This window comes from Elephas maximus, chromosome 11 (assembly GCF_024166365.1).
Source record: "Elephas maximus indicus isolate mEleMax1 chromosome 11, mEleMax1 primary haplotype, whole genome shotgun sequence".
Classification (NCBI taxonomy): domain Eukaryota; kingdom Metazoa; phylum Chordata; class Mammalia; order Proboscidea; family Elephantidae; genus Elephas; species Elephas maximus.
Window position 1 is genome coordinate 98,761,826 of NC_064829.1, and position 17,468 is coordinate 98,779,293.

The 17,468-nt window shown below is 48.3% G+C and overlaps 1 protein-coding gene across 1 annotated transcript in view; it reads left to right on the top strand.

Moving 5' to 3' along the window:
• GRIN2D (glutamate ionotropic receptor NMDA type subunit 2D) overlaps positions 1-17,468 on the top strand; it is a 44,690-nt gene that overhangs the window by 18,439 nt on the left and 8,783 nt on the right. Inside the window, exons 4-10 of the mRNA XM_049901565.1 lie at positions 1,531-1,645; positions 2,145-2,356; positions 2,677-2,845; positions 3,555-3,708; positions 7,814-7,939; positions 8,153-8,382; positions 9,973-10,133. Coding sequence (XP_049757522.1) covers positions 1,531-1,645; positions 2,145-2,356; positions 2,677-2,845; positions 3,555-3,708; positions 7,814-7,939; positions 8,153-8,382; positions 9,973-10,133 — 1,167 coding nt within the window. The remainder of the gene's footprint in view (positions 1-1,530; positions 1,646-2,144; positions 2,357-2,676; positions 2,846-3,554; positions 3,709-7,813; positions 7,940-8,152; positions 8,383-9,972; positions 10,134-17,468) is intronic.

The window sequence follows — 17,468 nt, forward strand, 5'->3', positions numbered from 1 at the left end:
ATTACACGCTGCAATACTGTATATAGTACATATTACTAACGATAAGATGTACAAAAAAAAAAAAAGACAGTCGTAAGCGCAGTTCATTGTAACTTGAATACATAGTAAGTGGGGGACTACCTGTATTACCAGCCAGGTAGCTTAAAATAACAGTAATTTATTGTCTTATAGTTCTGGAGGCTAGAAGCCCCAAATCAAGGTGTGGGCAAGGCCATACTCTCTCTGAAGGCTCTAGGGGAGGATCTTTAATGGTCTCTTCCAGCTTCTGGTGGTTCCTGGCAATCCTTGGCGTTCCCGGGCAGGTAGATGCATCACTCCAGTCTCTGCCTCCGTCTTCACATGGCCGTCTTCCCTCTGTGTCTCTTCTCCTCTTTTTATAAGGTCTCCACTCATACAGACTTAGGACCCATCCTCCTCCAGTATGACTTCATGTGAACTTAACTCATAACATCTTCAAACACTCTATTTCCAAGGAAGGTCACATTCACAGGTACAGGGGTTAGGACTCAATATCTTTTGAGGACACATGATTCAACCTTCCAGGCAAAGCCTTGGAGGTAGGAAATCGCTCGATATGTTTGGGAGACACCTGGTCATTCACTGATGGTGGAGCAAAAACAAGGTTTTTGGGGTGGGGGTGGGGTAGAAGAAAGGGTTTGAAAATGGGAAGCAATGAGATGGGGCTGCAGAGATGAGTGAGGCCAGACCACTCCTTTCAAGGGAAGGGAGAGGGAACAACAAGTGAAAAGGCCCTGGGATGGGAACTGCCTGTCTGGGAGCCTGCAACAAGGCCAGTGTGGCTGGAGCATCGTGGGCAAGGGGGAGAGGGATGTGAGTAATAGATGGAGAGACACACAGGGCTTTAGGCCAGGGTAAGGGATTTGGGAGGAGTTCTGGTTGCAAAGTAGGTTACATGCTTGGCTGCTAACCAAAAGGTCAGCTGTTCAAACCCACCAGCTGCTCCATGGCAGAAAGATGTGGTGGTCTGCTTCCATAAAGATTACAGCCTTGGAAACACTATAGGGCAGTTCTACACTGTCCTATAGCATCACTATGAGTCAGCATCGACTTGACAGCAGAGTTTGATTTTTTTTTTTTAAGGGGTTTGGATTTGATTCTAAAAGTGATGGAAGTTCACCAAGAATAGAGTATTCCAGGCAGGGGGAACAGCACATGCAAAGGCCCAGAGGGGAGGAAAAACTTGGGCAGTTGTTGGGGCTGCAATAGTTCAGGGTAGATGAAGGCAGTAGAGTTAGGAGTTGGGGTGACAGGCTGGGAGGTGGATTCGGTCCAGCCACAAGGACCTTGAATGCAAGGCTGAGGGGCTGGAATCTTGTCTTGGAGGCACTGGGCAGTCAAGGGGACGGTGCTGAGCCAAAACGCCTATTTGTCTTTCAAAACCTTGGAAGTAAAGGACCAGAGGTTCCAGCTGGGGGCTGGGGATGTCTGTGGAAACGGGACTTTCTCTGCCCTCAGCTGCTGAGGGATCCAACCCAGGTCCCCATGTGTCCCCTCCTTCTTCCTGCACAGGTACTTCATGAACATCACCTGGGATAACCGGGATTACTCCTTCAACGAGGATGGTTTTCTGGTGAACCCCTCCCTTGTGGTCATCTCCCTCAGCAGGGACAGGACTTGGGAGGTGGTGAGTCTCAGCCCTGATCTCAGGCAGAGGAGATGGGCTGGACACCTGGGTCCTGGGGAGGAGGGGCTGAGGGCCTAGACTTCAGTAACTGGGGGGAGGAGGAGCTGGGAGCAGGGACTCCTGGGTCCTGGAGGGAGGAGAGAGCTGAGGGCTCTGTAGTCCTGGGTCTGAAGGAGGAAGGGACTCCTGAGTCCTGGGTAAGGAAGGGGCTGAGGTCATACACTGCAGCCTCTGAGGGAGGAGGGGACACAGAGTCCAGACTTCTTGGACCTGAGGAAGGAAGGGGCTGGGGGTCCAGGACCTGAAGGAGAAAGGGACTCCTGGGTCCTGAGAGGGGAGAGGGGCCTAGAGGACTGGAGTCCTGAGTGTGAAGGAGGAAGGAGGTCCTGGGGGTGGGGGAGATGGCTCACACTCCTAGATCTGAGGGAGTAGGTACATGGAAGCCAGGACGTCTGGGGAAGTCCCTCCAGGTAGGCTGACGCCCTTCTCTTTGGCCAAGGTGGGCAGCTGGGAGCAGCAAACTCTCCGCCTCAAGTACCCGCTGTGGTCCCGCTATGGCCGCTTCCTGCAGCCGGTGGATGACACACAGCACCTCACGGTGGCCACACTAGAGGAGAGACCCTTTGTCATTGTGGAGCCAGCCGACCCCATCAGCGGCACGTGCATCCGAGACTCAGTCCCCTGCCGGAGCCAACTCAACCGCACCCACAGGTGGGTGACAGCCAGGACCCAGGATTTCCAGCCTCAAAACCCTCCTCCCTGAATCCCAGTCTCCTGGCCCCCAGCTGCGTCCTCTCTCAGGACCTTGGAGTCCCTGAGTCCAGACTCCTTCTCCACTGGGTCCCAAGAGTCTGGCTGTCCAGCTTAGTGACTTTGGGAAAATAAAACCTGACTTCTTCAGGCCTCAGTTTCCCCAGAAAGCACTAACCATAGTTTTTAGCTGCTGCCTGCCCCCCTATACCTTCACCCCATTAGAGAATCTAAGAGGGGGGATCCCCAGCGTCCCCACGCCCAGTCGCCCCCCTCCGCAGCCCTCCACCAGACGCCCCCCGCCCGGAAAAGCGGTGCTGCAAAGGCTTCTGCATCGACATTCTGAAGCGGCTGGCGCACACGATCGGCTTCAGCTACGACCTCTACCTGGTCACCAACGGCAAGCACGGGAAGAAGATAGACGGTGTCTGGAACGGCATGATCGGCGAGGTGGTGCAGCGGGTGGGGGCGGGGACTCTTCTGGGCCGGTGGGGGCGGAGCCAATAATAGGAGGGGCGGGACCTAAGAAAATACCGGAGGGGCGTGGTCAGAAAAATAAATGCTGGGCCGGAAGGGGCGGGGTATTGAAAAGCCACGCCTTGGTGGAAGGGGCGGTGTCGTGGGTTGGTTTGGGGGCGGGGCTCCTGGGTGGAAGGGGCGGGGATTAGGGCGGAGCCTTGAGAAGGCTACACCTTTGACGAGGGGGCTGGGCCATGGATTGATGGGGCGGGGGTCTTGAAGGAATTCCTAGGTCAGAGGAGGCAGGCCCAGGAGGAGGGAGGTCCTGGATGAGAGCGGTGTTGCTGCGGGGGTGGAACTGGGTCTGAGACAGCAGTCTGGAAGAGGGAGAGCTGGGTCCTAAGTTTTGGGGACGGAAGGGTGGGGCTAGGGATGGAACTCCTGGAAGAAGGGGCGGGGACTGGAGGATGGAGCCCAAAGCCTTAAAGGGGCTTGATAGGGACAGGAGTGTGGAGCAGGGGGCTGCTTCTTGCCACTCCTATTGCTTGTCTCACACCTCCACCCTCCCCTGCCATATTCTGCATCCTCTCCAATGGTCATCCACCTCATCGTTTCTCCCAGCCTTCTCTCTCACCCTGTCCAGTGGTCTGCTCTGGGTCCAGACCGGCTTCTCTCACCTTCCTCCACGTTCCCACTCTAGGTGTTCTATCAGCGCGCGGACATGGCCATCGGCTCCCTCACCATCAATGAGGAGCGGTCTGAGATCGTGGACTTCTCCGTTCCGTTCGTGGAGACAGGCATCAGCGTCATGGTGGCTCGTAGCAATGGCACCGTGTCCCCCTCGGCCTTCCTTGGTGAGCCGGTGCCCTGGGACTGGGAGTCAGAAAAAATGTGTACACATTCCAGTATTGCCTGTACCCTGGTATGATCCCTGCAAAGTGGCATTCACTTCTGAGCCTCAGTTTCCTAATCAGTAAAAAGGAGTAACAGTTTCCCCTACCAGAAGCAATTTACCATGAAGAAAGCTTGAGCTTCAGGAATCTTCATTTGCAAGGCCTCTCCCAAGGCCTTGTACCTGGTTTTATATTCATAATTTTGTATTCTTTTTTCAAGAGGGCCCTCCAAATTGTATAAACTCCAAGAACTATAAAGCCCAAGTCTATAAACCCTGTATATAGGTATGAAATGAGGAAAAGAGATTAGCATGGTATCAGCACATTGTAAGCACTGAATCACACATCAACCAGTGTTTATTGGTTAAGTGCTTGGCTCCTAACCGAAATGTCAGTGGTTTGAGAAGGATCCCTGGTGGCTCAGTGCTTAAGCACTGGGCTGCCAACAGAAAGGTCAATGGTTCAAACCCACCAGTGGCTCCACAGGAGAAAGACCTGGTATATGAAAAATGTGGCAGTCTGCTTCTGTAAAGATTTACAGCCTTTGTGTGGGGACCATGATCTCGGTGAACATCTAGCTCAATTGGCATAACATAGTTTATAGAGAAAATGTTCTATATTCTACTTTGGCGAGTAGCATCTGGGGTCTTAAAAGCTTGTGAGTGGCCATCTAAGATAGTCCATTGGTCTCACGCCATCGGGAGCAAGGGAGAATGAAGAAAACCAAAGACACAAGCGAAAGATTAGTCCAGAGGACTAATGGACCACGACTTACCAAAGCCTCCACCAGACAGTCCAGCACAACTAGATGGTGCCTAGCTACCACCACTGGCTGCTCTGACAGGGATCACAACAGAGAGTCCTGGACAGAGCTGGAGAAAAATGTAGAACAAAATTCTAATTCACAAAAAAAGACTAGAGTTACTGGTCTGACAGAGACTGGAGAAGCCTTGAGAGTATGGCCCCCAGATGCTCTTCGAACTCAGTACTGAAGTCACTCCTGAGGTTCACCCTTCAGCCAAAGATTAGACAGGCCCATAAAACAAAATGAGACTAAAGGGGCACGCTAGCCCAGGGGCAAGGACTAGAAGGCAGGAGGGGACAGGAAAGCTGGTGATTGGGAACCCAAGGTTCAGAAAGGAGAGTGTTGACATGTCGTGGGGTTCATAACCAATGCCACAAAACAATATGTATGGTAATTGTATACATTAATGGGAAGCTAGTTCTCTCCGTCCTATAGGGTCGCTATGAGTCAGAATTGACTCGACAGCAGTGGAGTTTTTTTAGTTCTGTAAACCTTCATCTAAAGCACAATTTAAAAAAAAAAAAAGAAAAAGATTTACAGCCTTGGAAACCCTATGGGGCAGTTCTACCCTGTCCTATAGGGTTGCAATGAGTCAGAATCGGTTTTTATACTATGTGCCAAGCTCTGGGCTGCCCATTGGAAACCCACTGGTGAACAGGGCAGACCCAAATCCCTGCCCACTGGGAGCTCTTCACCTTGTGGGGGAGACAATCAAGTTAAAGGGTTGTCCATGGAGAAGATCACTTCAAAGTGATAGATACCATGAGAAAAATAAGCCAGGACAAAGAAAGATCAAGGCAAATAGGCTGGGTAGGCAGGAAAGGCCTCTTACAGGAGGTGACTCCAATGCTGCATGGAACAGCAGTTAAAGCAGAGGGAACAGCAAGTGCAAAGGCCCCAAGGTGAGAATGTTTGTGAAAGAGCAGATGACTGGAGAGGAGTGACAGAGGGGGAGAGGGTGGGAGGTGAGTGCTGACAGGGAAGGTGGGGGACAGATGGTGCAGAGCCTTGTACCCAAGAGTAGGAAGTTTGGGTTTTATTCTTAACAAAATGGCAAAATTTGTTTTTTTTTGTTGTTGTTGTTAATGCAAAGTTTATATAAGCTTTTTATTTTATTTTATTTTATTTTATTTTATTTTATTTTATTGTGGTGAAAATATAAACATAACAAAACAGATACCATCACAATAATTTCTACATGTACAATTCAGTGGCATTGATTTCTGATTACATTCTTCAAGTGATACAACCATTCTCATTATCCTTTCCCAAATCACTCCACCACCATTAACCGAAACTCAATGCCCTCTAAGCAAAAACTCTCATTGGCAACAGTTTGAACTACAGATAGTCGTGTGGGCTTATATGATCATTTTCAGGCTTTTAAAATTTCCCGCCAGCGGCTCTGTGGAAGCAGAAGGCCTTTGAACAGGCTAGTGAGGGAGTCTGTGCCAGAGGGGATAGGACTGTGGGACTGGAAGGTGAGGATGGGAGTGGGAACAGTAGACAACTCGAGGTCTGGTTCGGAAGCTGACATACCAGGTGAGCTAGTGGCTTTGATGTGGATCTAGGGGAAACTGAAGAGGCAAGACTGACTCCCCCCAGGCCTGAGCCTTTGGATGCTAGCTTACCAGTTGCCATTGAGTGGACTCTGACTCTGGTGAACCCATATGTGTCAGAGTAAAACTGTGCTCCATAGGATTTTCATGGCTGTGACTTTTCAGAAGTAGATTTCCAGGCCTTTCTTCCCAGGCACCTCTAGGTACATTCAAACCACCAACCTTTTGGTTGGTAACCTAGAGGTTAACCATTAACCAAGGACAAGCTTTTGGCTAGCAGTCCCATTTACTGAGCCAGAGAAAACAAAGGATGAAGCGTACGTGGGTCAGTTCCTGTTTGCTCTCTGCAGTATTACCAAGCTCCTGGGAGAGGAGAGGGGCTGGGAAAAGGGACTTCCTTTCCTTTTTGTTTTATTTTTCCCCCAACAACGTCTCCCATGGCCTCCTCTGCACTGAGGTCTCTGCAGGGCACACTGAGATGCACCACATGGGGTCCCTGCCCTCAGGCACTGCCTGGCAGGGGGGGTGACAGGGTCATATTTACTCCCCATCAAGTTGCCCAGTGGAAGTGACAGGCATGTGGCCAGATGTCCTAGTGATGGTCCTGGGTGGCAGCCGTGCTGTGACAAGGGCAGCCCTGTCAACTTGCACTTGGCCCGGAGTTCACATCACTTGGTCCTTACAGCAAGGAAAGGGTGATTTGGGTTTACTTGTGAGTAAACTCCGAGAGGCAACACACAGTTATGGGGTGTAAGGAGGGGCCAGTGAATGGGGGTTTATGTGGTGGACAGATCAGCCTGGCACCTCTGGAAGGGGACTGTAGAGACAAAGGCAGAGCAGGTGTTGCTGGTTTAGTGACTGTGAGTTCTTGAGAGAGATCAGGCTGCAGAGGAGGGTGGGGGCAAGGCTGAGGTGCTGGAACCTGGTCCTGAGAGCACTGGGGAGCCATAGGAGTGCTGTGAAGGAGGGAGGGGCATGGTCAGTTCTAGGTAGAAAGACCCTCAAGGGCATGTGGGGCATGAACTGGAGGGAGAGGCTGAAGGCTGGGGAGGAGGCTGGAGCTGGGCTGGCTGTGAGAGTAGAGATCAAGGTAGAATCAGAGGGTAGGAGGAAAGGGCTGGGGACTGATGGGCTGTCACGGGTGAGGACGGCACCCGGGGCTTTGGCCTATGACTAGTCGGGTGGCTGGTGGGGTTTCCAAGATGGGGGATGTAATGAATGACCTGGAAGTGTCCAGGTGAAGGTGGAGACTAGGCTCGGGGGCTCAGGAAACATATGTAGAAAACAGTTCATATTTGTGAAGGAGCCCTGGTGGTGCAATGAGTAAGCAGCTCAGCTGGTAACCAAAAGTTTGGGAGTTCGAACTCACAGAGAGAAAAAAAAAAACTGGTGATCTGCTTCCGTAAGGATTACAGCCTTGGAAACCCTATGGAACAGTTCTACTCTGTCCTATAGGGTCGCTGTAAGTCAGAATCAACTCGATGGGCACACGTTTGGTGGCTGAAACCCCAGAAGTGGTTGTCTCTCCTTGAGAAAAGACTGATCCCCCAGGGGTCTGTCCCCTCGATGGAGAACCTGGGAGGAGGATAGACTAGGACGGGACAGACGCGGACTGCATCCATACGTGTGGGGGGTGGGAGTTGGTCTGTGGCCAGCCATCCCTGGCTAGGCTGAGCCATAACCACACCCCCCTTGCCCTCAGAGCCCTACAGCCCCGCCGTGTGGGTGATGATGTTCGTCATGTGCCTCACCGTGGTCGCCGTCACCGTCTTCATCTTTGAGTACCTCAGTCCGGTCGGCTACAACCGCAGCCTGGCCACCGGCAAGCGTGAGTCCCCTTCCTCCACCACTCCACTCCACCACTCCACCTCGGTTCCCGGACCACAGCTGGAACTACATTTCCCAGCAGGCCCCAGGGCAGAGCCCTGGTCTCTTGAGGGGTCAGAGGACCCAGGGTCTACTGGGAATTGTAGTTCTTTCTGTTTCCCCCATTGAGCAGAAAGGATTTGGGGTTTATGTCCCCACTCCTGGCCCCCTGCAGGCCCTGGCGGCTCAACCTTCACCATTGGGAAATCCATCTGGCTGCTCTGGGCCCTGGTGTTCAATAACTCGGTGCCCGTGGAGAACCCCCGGGGGACCACCAGCAAAATCATGGTGCTGGTGTGGGCTTTCTTCGCTGTCATCTTCCTCGCCAGCTACACAGCCAACCTCGCCGCCTTCATGATCCAGGAGGAGTATGTGGACACCGTGTCTGGGCTCAGTGACCGCAAGGTGTGTGTGCTTGGGGGGCGGGGTGGGGATGGAGTCAGACGTCAGAGGGGAAATCCTGGGGGTCTCTCTTTCCAGAATGGTAAAACGGAATGTTCTAGAAGAAGACAGGGTATGTTTCAAAATGAACTATTTAAATATTTCTAGTAGGGAAAGGGGATGTCTCAGAACATTCCGGGGCAGCTGTGCCAAATGGGATATTCTAAACCAGAGCATCTCTCAAACTGTGTTGAAGGGCAAGTTTTTGAAATTTCTGATCAATCCATTGGAGACCAATGCATTCGTAAAATCCAATAGGGATGAATTACTAAAAAAAAAAAAAAAAATCAGAACCAAGATTTACAAAACTCAAACCCAAATTTTTATTTTTTAGACTCAAGGGACATAAAAATCATTCCATTAAATTGCTCTCAGTGAGCAATGTCTTGATTTCTGTATTTATCTCGTTTTGGGTCACAGTTTGTTCAGGAAATAGTGGTCTGCAGACCACACTTTGAGACTAAAGCAGTTAACTGGGTGTTGTGACCTATTAGTAGATTGAGAAATTGATTCAATAAATTGCAAAAAGCGGGCTTTTTTTTTTTTTTTTAAATGGAATGGAATAGAATATAAAATATGTTGACTGCATCCTTATGTAACAGGGGTGAGTATGGTCTTATGAAACTTTTGTTTTAGTCATTTACATACATGGCATTGAGCCAGCACACATCAATATGGCTATGTCTATTGGTACAAGAGTGAATTAATTCTGAACTGATTTGTAAATAGCAACTGTTGCCACCCCAGCCATGCCAGCCCCTGCCCCTCACCCCCGGGACCTCCCACAATCAAGCAAATTAAGGGTTAATGCCTGGTATACTGCGGCCTCCAGGACTCTTCTGCAGGTCTGCTCTGGAGCCAGTGTCCTTTCTGATGAGAAGGTGATCAGGCCATGCTAGTTGTTAAATATTGTAACTATATATAAATGTAAGTATGTATGTGTAGTCCACTTGTGCCTCGCTGCTAACAGAAAGATTGGCAGTAAGAATCCACACAGAGGAGCCTCAGTAGAAAGGCCTGGCAATCTACTTCCAAAAGATCATGTTGTTGTCAGCTGCTGTCAAGTCGGCCTCCAACTCACGGAGACCCTATATGTTACAGAGTAGAACTGCTCTGTAGAGTTTTCTTAATTGTAATCTTTATGGAAACAGATTGCTAGGCCTTTCTTCCACTGAGCTGTTGAGTGAGTTTAACTGCCAACCTTTCAGTTAGCAACCAACTGCAAACCTCTTGTGCCATCAGGCTCCTTCCAAAAGATCATAGCCATTGAAAACGCTATGGAGCACAGTTCTACTCTGAAAGACATAGGGTCGCCCTGAGTTGGAATTGACTCGCCGGCAACTGATTTATATATACACACATGTATAAAATCTGTGGATGTGTGTGCTGGGTGGGGAGTAGAAAAGTGTTTCCTACTGTGTGTCACAATCAATTAAGTGTGAAAAAACGCTTCTGAACTGGGGTGCCCGCGACTTGGCGGTTGCCCCCTAGGACAAGACACCTGGGTTGAGATGTCCCCTGGGGGCTCCCTAATAACTCCCCATTCTGCCCCAGTTCCAGCGGCCCCAGGAGCAGTACCCACCCCTGAAGTTTGGGACGGTGCCCAATGGGTCCACAGAGAAGAACATCCGCAGCAACTACCCCGACATGCACAGCTACATGGTGCGCTACAACCAGCCCCGCGTAGAGGAAGCGCTTACTCAGCTCAAGGCCGGGTCAGTGCAAACTCGGAACTGGGAAGCTGTGCAGGGAGCGCTAGGGGACAATGGGGCTTGGAAATGTGGAGGGGTCAGGGTCCAGTCATAAGCCTCGGGGCAGCCCATGGTGGATCAGCTTGGAGGTCAGAAGGAGTGGGGGTGGACTCCCCCTTCCCAGAAGTAGGGCCCTTGTGATATTTCCAGGGGATTCACTAGTTACACTCAGAACTAGTTCTGGGTCCAGACTGACAGGGCTCAAATCCCCTTCCTGGTTGTATGATGTTGAGCAAGTAACTCAACCTCTCTGAGCCTCAGTTTCCTCCTCTGTAAAATGGGCATAACAATAGGACCAACCCCATAGGGTTGTTGTGAAGATTAAAATGAGTTAATCCACATAACACACTGAGAACAATGCCTGGCACACGGTAGGCGTTTGCCGCTATTATTATGAGGTTTATTATTATATCTGAACTCACTAGAATCAATATCTAGATTATGGCTTTTCTACATCAGTTTCCCAAATCATAGGGATAAAGTTAAGATCAGTCCCTAAAATGCAGCCCAAGATTACCACAAAACTAAAAAAATAAAGATTACGAAAAAAACTGAGCACCATAACTCCCTGCTCTTCATTTAGCCATTTAATCTACATTGATTTTCTTAGCCCCTACTGTACTGGAGGAGCCCTGGTGGTGCAGTGGTTAAGTACTCAGCTACTAACCAAAAGGTTGGTTTGAACCCACCAGTTAGTCGCTCCTCAAGAGAAGATGTGACAGTCTTCTTCAGAAGATGTGACAGTCTGCTTCCGTAAACAGGAAACCAAACCAACTCATTGCTGTTGAGTTGATTCCACTTTCATAGCTCTTAACCACTACGCCACCAGGGTTCCACTTGGAAATCCTATGGGACAGTTCTACTCTGTCCTGTGGAGTCGATATGAGTCAGAATTGACTGTAATGGGTTGGTTTTTTTTTTTTTTTTGGTTCTATGCTATGCCAGGAGCCCTGGTGGCACAGTGGTTAAGAGCTCGGCTGCTAACCAAAAGGTCGGCAGTTTAAATCCACAAGCCGCTCCTTGGAAACCCTATGGGGCAGTTCTACTCTGTCCTTTAGGGTCACTATGAGCCAGAATTGACTTGACGGCAACGGGTATGGGTACTCTATGCCAGGCCATGAACAGACAGACAAGAATTCCTGCCCTCAGGTAGAGCTTGTTGTTAAGTGCCATGGAGTTGGTTCTGACTCATAGTGACCCCATGTACAACTGAATGAAATGTTGCCTGGTCCTGTACCATCCTCACGATTGTTGCTGTGTTTGAGCCCATTGTTGCAGCCACCGTGTCAACCCATCTCGTTGAGGGTCTGCTTCTTTTTTGCTGATGCTCAACTTTACCAATTATGATGTCCTTCTCCAGGGACTAATCCTTCCTGATAACAAGTCCAAAGTATGTGAGATGACGTCTTGCCATCCTCATTTCTAAGGAGCATTCTGGCTGTATTTCTTCCAAGATAGATTTGTTCATTCTCCTGGCAGTCCATGGTATATTCAGCATTCTTCAATACCGTAATTCAAATGTATCAGTGCAACAAACAGTAAACATGTAAACAGGAGAATCAACAAGATCGTTTCAGAGGGGGAACAATGGGCTCGAGTGTGACCAGGCAGGGGGGTGTTCATCCAGTGGGCAGAGCATGCTTCTCAGAGGACATGACATTTGAGCAGGTTAGGGAGCGAGCTAGGGGGACCTCTGGAGGCAGAACCTTGCAGGCAGAAGGAACAGCACATGCAAAGAGCCTGAGGCAGGAATGATCTTGGAAGACCAGCAACAAGGCCAGTGTGGCTGAAGGACGAATGGCTCAGAAAAGAGGGTAATGAGGAAAGGACAAGTGGTGTGACCCCTGAGGCCAAGGTCAGGGCTGGATTTTATTGCAAGGGCTATGAGAAGCCAATAGGGGGAAGGGTGAATTTTAAGCAGGGGAGGGGAGTAATCTGATTTCTGTTCCTAAATGTCCGCTCTGGCTGCTGTGTGGATGGATGGAGGAGGGTGTGTATAGAACCAGGTCACCACAGCATCCAGTTCACCTTCCCCGTTCCTCTGCTCACCCCTCAAGTACCCAACCCTAACTGGCTCTTTCTTATTCCTCTGTCTTGATTAGAATTGCTAAGCTACAAGAAAAGAAACCCACCCAATCAATTTCAATTCAATCTGGCTTAAGTAAAATGGATGGGTTAGCATTAAAGATAAGGAGTCCCAGTGGCACAGTGATTAAGTGCTTGGCTTCTAACTAAAGGGTCAGCAGTTTGAACCCTCCTGTGGCTCCACGGGAGAAAGACCTGGCAATCTGCTCCTGTAAAGATTTACAGCCTAGGAGACCCTATGAGGGCAGTTTTACCCTGTGATATAGGGTTGCTATGAGTTAGAATCAACTCAACAGGATACAAAAACAACTGTGTCAGGAGACAGGGGAGTTGCTTGAAACTCATTGCAGAAAGTAAAACTAGGCTTTGTGGAAACACAAAAGTCATTCCTTCATTTAAAATTTTTGAAGAGTGCTAACTGTGTACTAGGTATATTACTGACATTGGAGAAGAATAGTCTACAATATAGGTTAAGTATGCTGATCAGTGATGGGTGCTTAAACAGACAAAAGTTTCTTCATCTCTCTCAATAAGAAGTCCAGGTCTACCACGATAGCTCACGGATACCATCACACATCCAACAGTTTCCATATTTTTGTCCCACCAGCCTTGACATACAGGTCTTCATACTCATTTTGGTTGCCTCATGGTCACAAAATGGCTGCTGCCCCTCCATGGTGCATGTCTTGGTTCCAGGTAAGAAGAAGGAAGGGTGAAAGAGTGGAGGATTTTCTCTTGGTGAGGCTTTCTGTTTTTATTGGGGAAGGTACCTCTTTCATGGGAGTCCCTGGCTGGCGCAAACGGTTAAGCCCTGGACTAACCTACAGGTTGATGGTTTGAACCCACCCAGAGGCACCTTGGAAGACAGTCCTGGTGATCTGTTTCCGAAAGGTCACAGCCTTGAAAACCCTATGAGAGCAGTTCTACTCTGCACACAGGGGGTTGCCATGAGTCGGAATGGACTTGATGGCAACTCGTTTTTTTTTTTTTTTAATCAGTATAAAAGTTATTAATGAGATGTTTTTCTTTTTGGAGCCCTGGTGGCACAGTGGTTAAGAGCTCAGCTGCTAACCAAAAGGTTAGCAGCTCAAATCCACGAGCTGTTCCTTGGAAACCCTATGGGCAGTTCTACTCTGTCCTATACGGTCGCTATGGGTCGGAATTGACTGGACAGCAATGGGTTTTGTTTTTTTTTTTGTATGTTTGTTTTCGTTTTTTTTTTTTTTTCACTAAGTCATCAGAATCGGGTTCCGCTCACAGACATCTCAACTGGAACTAACCACATTTTAAGTGCACAGTAGCCACAACAGCGTAGCTAACATATTGGACAGCACAGGTCTACATTACCCGAAAGCAAAGAATTTCACATTAAGCATGATGAATGTAAAACATAAAAGGGCTCTGGTCATCCCCACCCAAGGCCCTGGGCCTTTCCACTTCCTTACTTACCACCTGAGCTTTCTCCCCAGCCAGCCGGCTGACTCTTCTCTCCCCTTCCTCCTTCTCCTGGTTTATTTATTTATTCATTTATCCCTCTTCAGCCCCTCCTGTCAAAAAAACAAAAAACGAGTTGCCTTCCACCTTGACTCGTGGTGACCCTATATATTCAGAGTAGAATTCCCCCACATATGTCAAGGTTTTTTTTTTTTAAATAATTTATTTTATTTTTGTTGTTGAGAATATATACAGTAGAACATACACCAATTCAAAAATTCCTACATGTACAAGTCAGTGACATTGATTACATTCTTAGAGTTGTATAATCATTCTCTCACCCTCCTTTTCTGAATTGCTCTCTCCATTGACGTAAACTCACTGCCCCCTAAGCTTCCTATCTAACCTTTCCCATTGCTGTTGTCAGTTGGATCCCATATAAATACATAGTCCTTTAAAAGAGTACAATGCTTAGGGCAGACATTCTTTACTAATTAAGCTAAATTATTATTTGGCTTAAAGAAGACTTCAGGGGATATTTTTGTTTTAAGGTTTGAAGAGTATCTCAAGGCAATAGTTTCAGGGGTTCAACCAGCCTCCATGGCTCCAGAAAGCCTGGATTCCATGAGATTTGACAATTTGTACCACATTTCCCCCCCTTTTGATCAGGATTCTTCTATAGAATCTTTGCTCCGTAAGGTTTTCAATGGCCGATTTTTTGGAAGTAGATTACCAGGTCTTTCTTCCAAGGTCCCTTTGGGTGAACTCAAACTGCCAACCATTTGGTTAACAGCTGAGTGTGTTAACCATTTGCACCACACAGGGACTCCTTCCCACCAAGTAGACCCCTGGAAATTCCAGCTCCCCTCTCTCTTATGCAGAGCAGTGTGGCTCTCCCAGGCTCTGCCACCACTCATGCTTCCCTAGCACAAAGTGCTCTTCCTCAAGAGTCAGCGGTGGCTGCAGGTAGAACTGCCTTCCTCCCTTACATCTATAGGTCTCCCTTGCATTCCCAGACTATTCAGTCCTGTGTGAGTTTCCAGATACCGAGGGACTCCATTTTCCAAACCAACTTGGTTCCTGAGTAGTGAGACTGTTACTAGTAAGGGACCCCAATGCAATCTTGAAACAGGAATTCAAGTCTGTCCCATCCCTGAGCTCAGAGAGTGAGGGATACATATATTTTTTTCATTCAGTTGTCAGCCACATCCCCAGCCCTCAACCGGAATAGCTTTGAGGCCTCATCCCATGTCTTTTTATAGATTTTAATTTTTTTTTTAATAAAGATGAAGCATTCATAGAATACATGGATTTGTTTCCTAAGGCTGCTGTAGCAAAGTACTACAATTGGATGGCTTTCTAAAAACAGAAATTTATTATCTCACAGTTCTGGAGGCTGGCAGTCCAAATTCGGCCATGTTGATTCCTTCTGAGGGCTCTAAGGGAGAATCTGTTCCATGCCTCTCTCCTAGCATCTGGGGTTGGCTCGCAATCCTTGGCTTGTAGATGCTTCACTCCAATCCCTGTCTCCATCTTCACATGGCCATCTTCCCTCTGTGTGTCTCTTCTGTTTTAAAAGGACACCACTCATAGAGGATTAGGACCCACCCTTTTCCAATATGATGTCATGTTAACTGATAACATCTTCAAAGGCCCTATTTCCAGAAAAGGTTATGTTCTCAGGTACTGAGTGTTAGGACTTGAACATATTTTGGGTGGGGGACACGATTGAATCCATAAAGTCCCTGGGTAGTGCAACCAGTTAAGTGCTCAACTTAACCAAAAGATTGGTGGTTCGAATCCACCCAGAGGTGCCTCGGAAGAAAGACTTGGAGACCTACTTCCAGAAGATCTCAACTATTGAAAACCCTGTGGAACAGGTCTGCTCTGAAACACATGGGGTTACCCTGAGTTGGAATTGACTTGACAGCAACTGGTTTGCTCTTTTTTCTTTTAACTCAGTCCATCACAGTGAGGTGTGCCGCTCAATAACTGCTTAGACATGTACGTACACCCACGTGACCACATCAGATTAAGGCCTAGGACATTTCCGCTGCCCAGAAGGCTCCCTTGTGGCCTTCCACTCACCAGAGGTGATCACCGTCACTTTGCCTGGTTTTGGATATTGTATAAACAGAGCTGTTGTGGGGAGCTGTCAAGTCAGTTCTGACTCATAGTGACCCCATGTGACAGAGTAGAACTGCCCTATAGGGTTTTCTAGGCTGTAACCTTTATGGGAGCAGATCACCAGCATTTCTTCCAAAGAGCTGCTGGGTGGGTTTGAACCACCAACCTTTCAGTTAGCATCTGAGCACTTATCCATTACGCCACCAGGGCTCCTTATAAGCAGAACTGAAAAGTGTATTTTTTTGTGTCTGGCTTCTTTTGCTCAGCTTTATGTTGTCCAGGTTGTTTATTCTTTTTCATTGCTGTGGAGTATACCATTGTACAAATATACGATAATTCTTCCATCCCATTGTGGGTGGACATTTGGGTGGTTTCCAGTGTTGGGCCATGATGAATAAAAGAACTACGAACACTCTTGTTCAAGTTTTGAGTGGACACACAAATTTATTTTTCTTGAATGTATTTCCAGGCAAGAAGCCCTGGTGGCGCAATAGTTAAGCACTTGGCTGCTAATCAAAAAGTTGGCAGTTCGAACCCCCCAGGGACTCTGCAGAAGAAAGACCTGGCAATCTGCTTCCATAAAGATCACAGCCTGGAAAACCCTATGGGGCAGTTCTGCTCTGTCATATGGAGTCACTATGACTCTAAATCAACTTGATGGCAGCTAACAACCTAACAACATATCCCCAGGGGTGGAACTGCTGAATCGTAGGATAGGCGTACACTTAGCTTCAGGAGGTATTGCCAGATCTTTTCCAAAGTGGTTGTATCGATGTACACTCTCACCAGCACTGTAGCAGTGTTCCACTTGCTCTGTAACGTTGCCAAGTCTTGGTATCATGACTATGTCTTTTTAATTTATTATAGTGTTTATTATGTATCAAGTTCTGTTCTAACTGCTTTGGAGATATTAAATCATTTAAGTTCACAACAGTCTTGTTGTTGCTAGCTGCTGTTGAGTTGCACCCTGACTCATGGAAGCCCCATGCACAACGTAACAAAACACTGCCCAGTCCTGTGCCACCCCATGATTGGTTGCCATTGTATCCATACGGTTTTCGTTGGCCGATTTTCAGAAGTAGACCACCAGGCCTTTCTTCCTAGTCTGTCTTAGTCTGGAACCTCCACTGAAACCTGTTCAGCAACACGCAAGCCTCCAGTGACAGATGAGTGGTAGCTGCGCATGAGGTACACTGGCCAGAAATCGAACCGGGGTCTCCTGCATAGAAGGCAAAAATTCTAGCACTGAACCAATGTCCCCATAACAACCTTAAAATCCACTGCTGTCAAGTCGATTCTGACTCATAGTGACCCATAGGGTTTCTAAGGCTGTAATCTTTGTGCACGCAAACTGTCACATCCTTCTCCCATGGAGTGGCTGGTGGGTTCAAAAAACCACTGACCTTTTGGTTAGCAGCCGAGCACTTAACCACTGTGCCACCAGGACTCCTTCTCCCATTACAACCTTAAACTAAAAAACCAAACCCATTGCTGTTGAGTCAATTCCAACTCATAGTGACCCTACAGGAGAGAGTAGAACTGCCCATAGGGTATCCAAGGAGCAGTTGGTGGATTCAAACTGCCGACCTTTTGGTTGGCAGCCAAGCTCTTGACCACTGTGCCACCAGGGTTCCATAACAACCTTAGATGGAC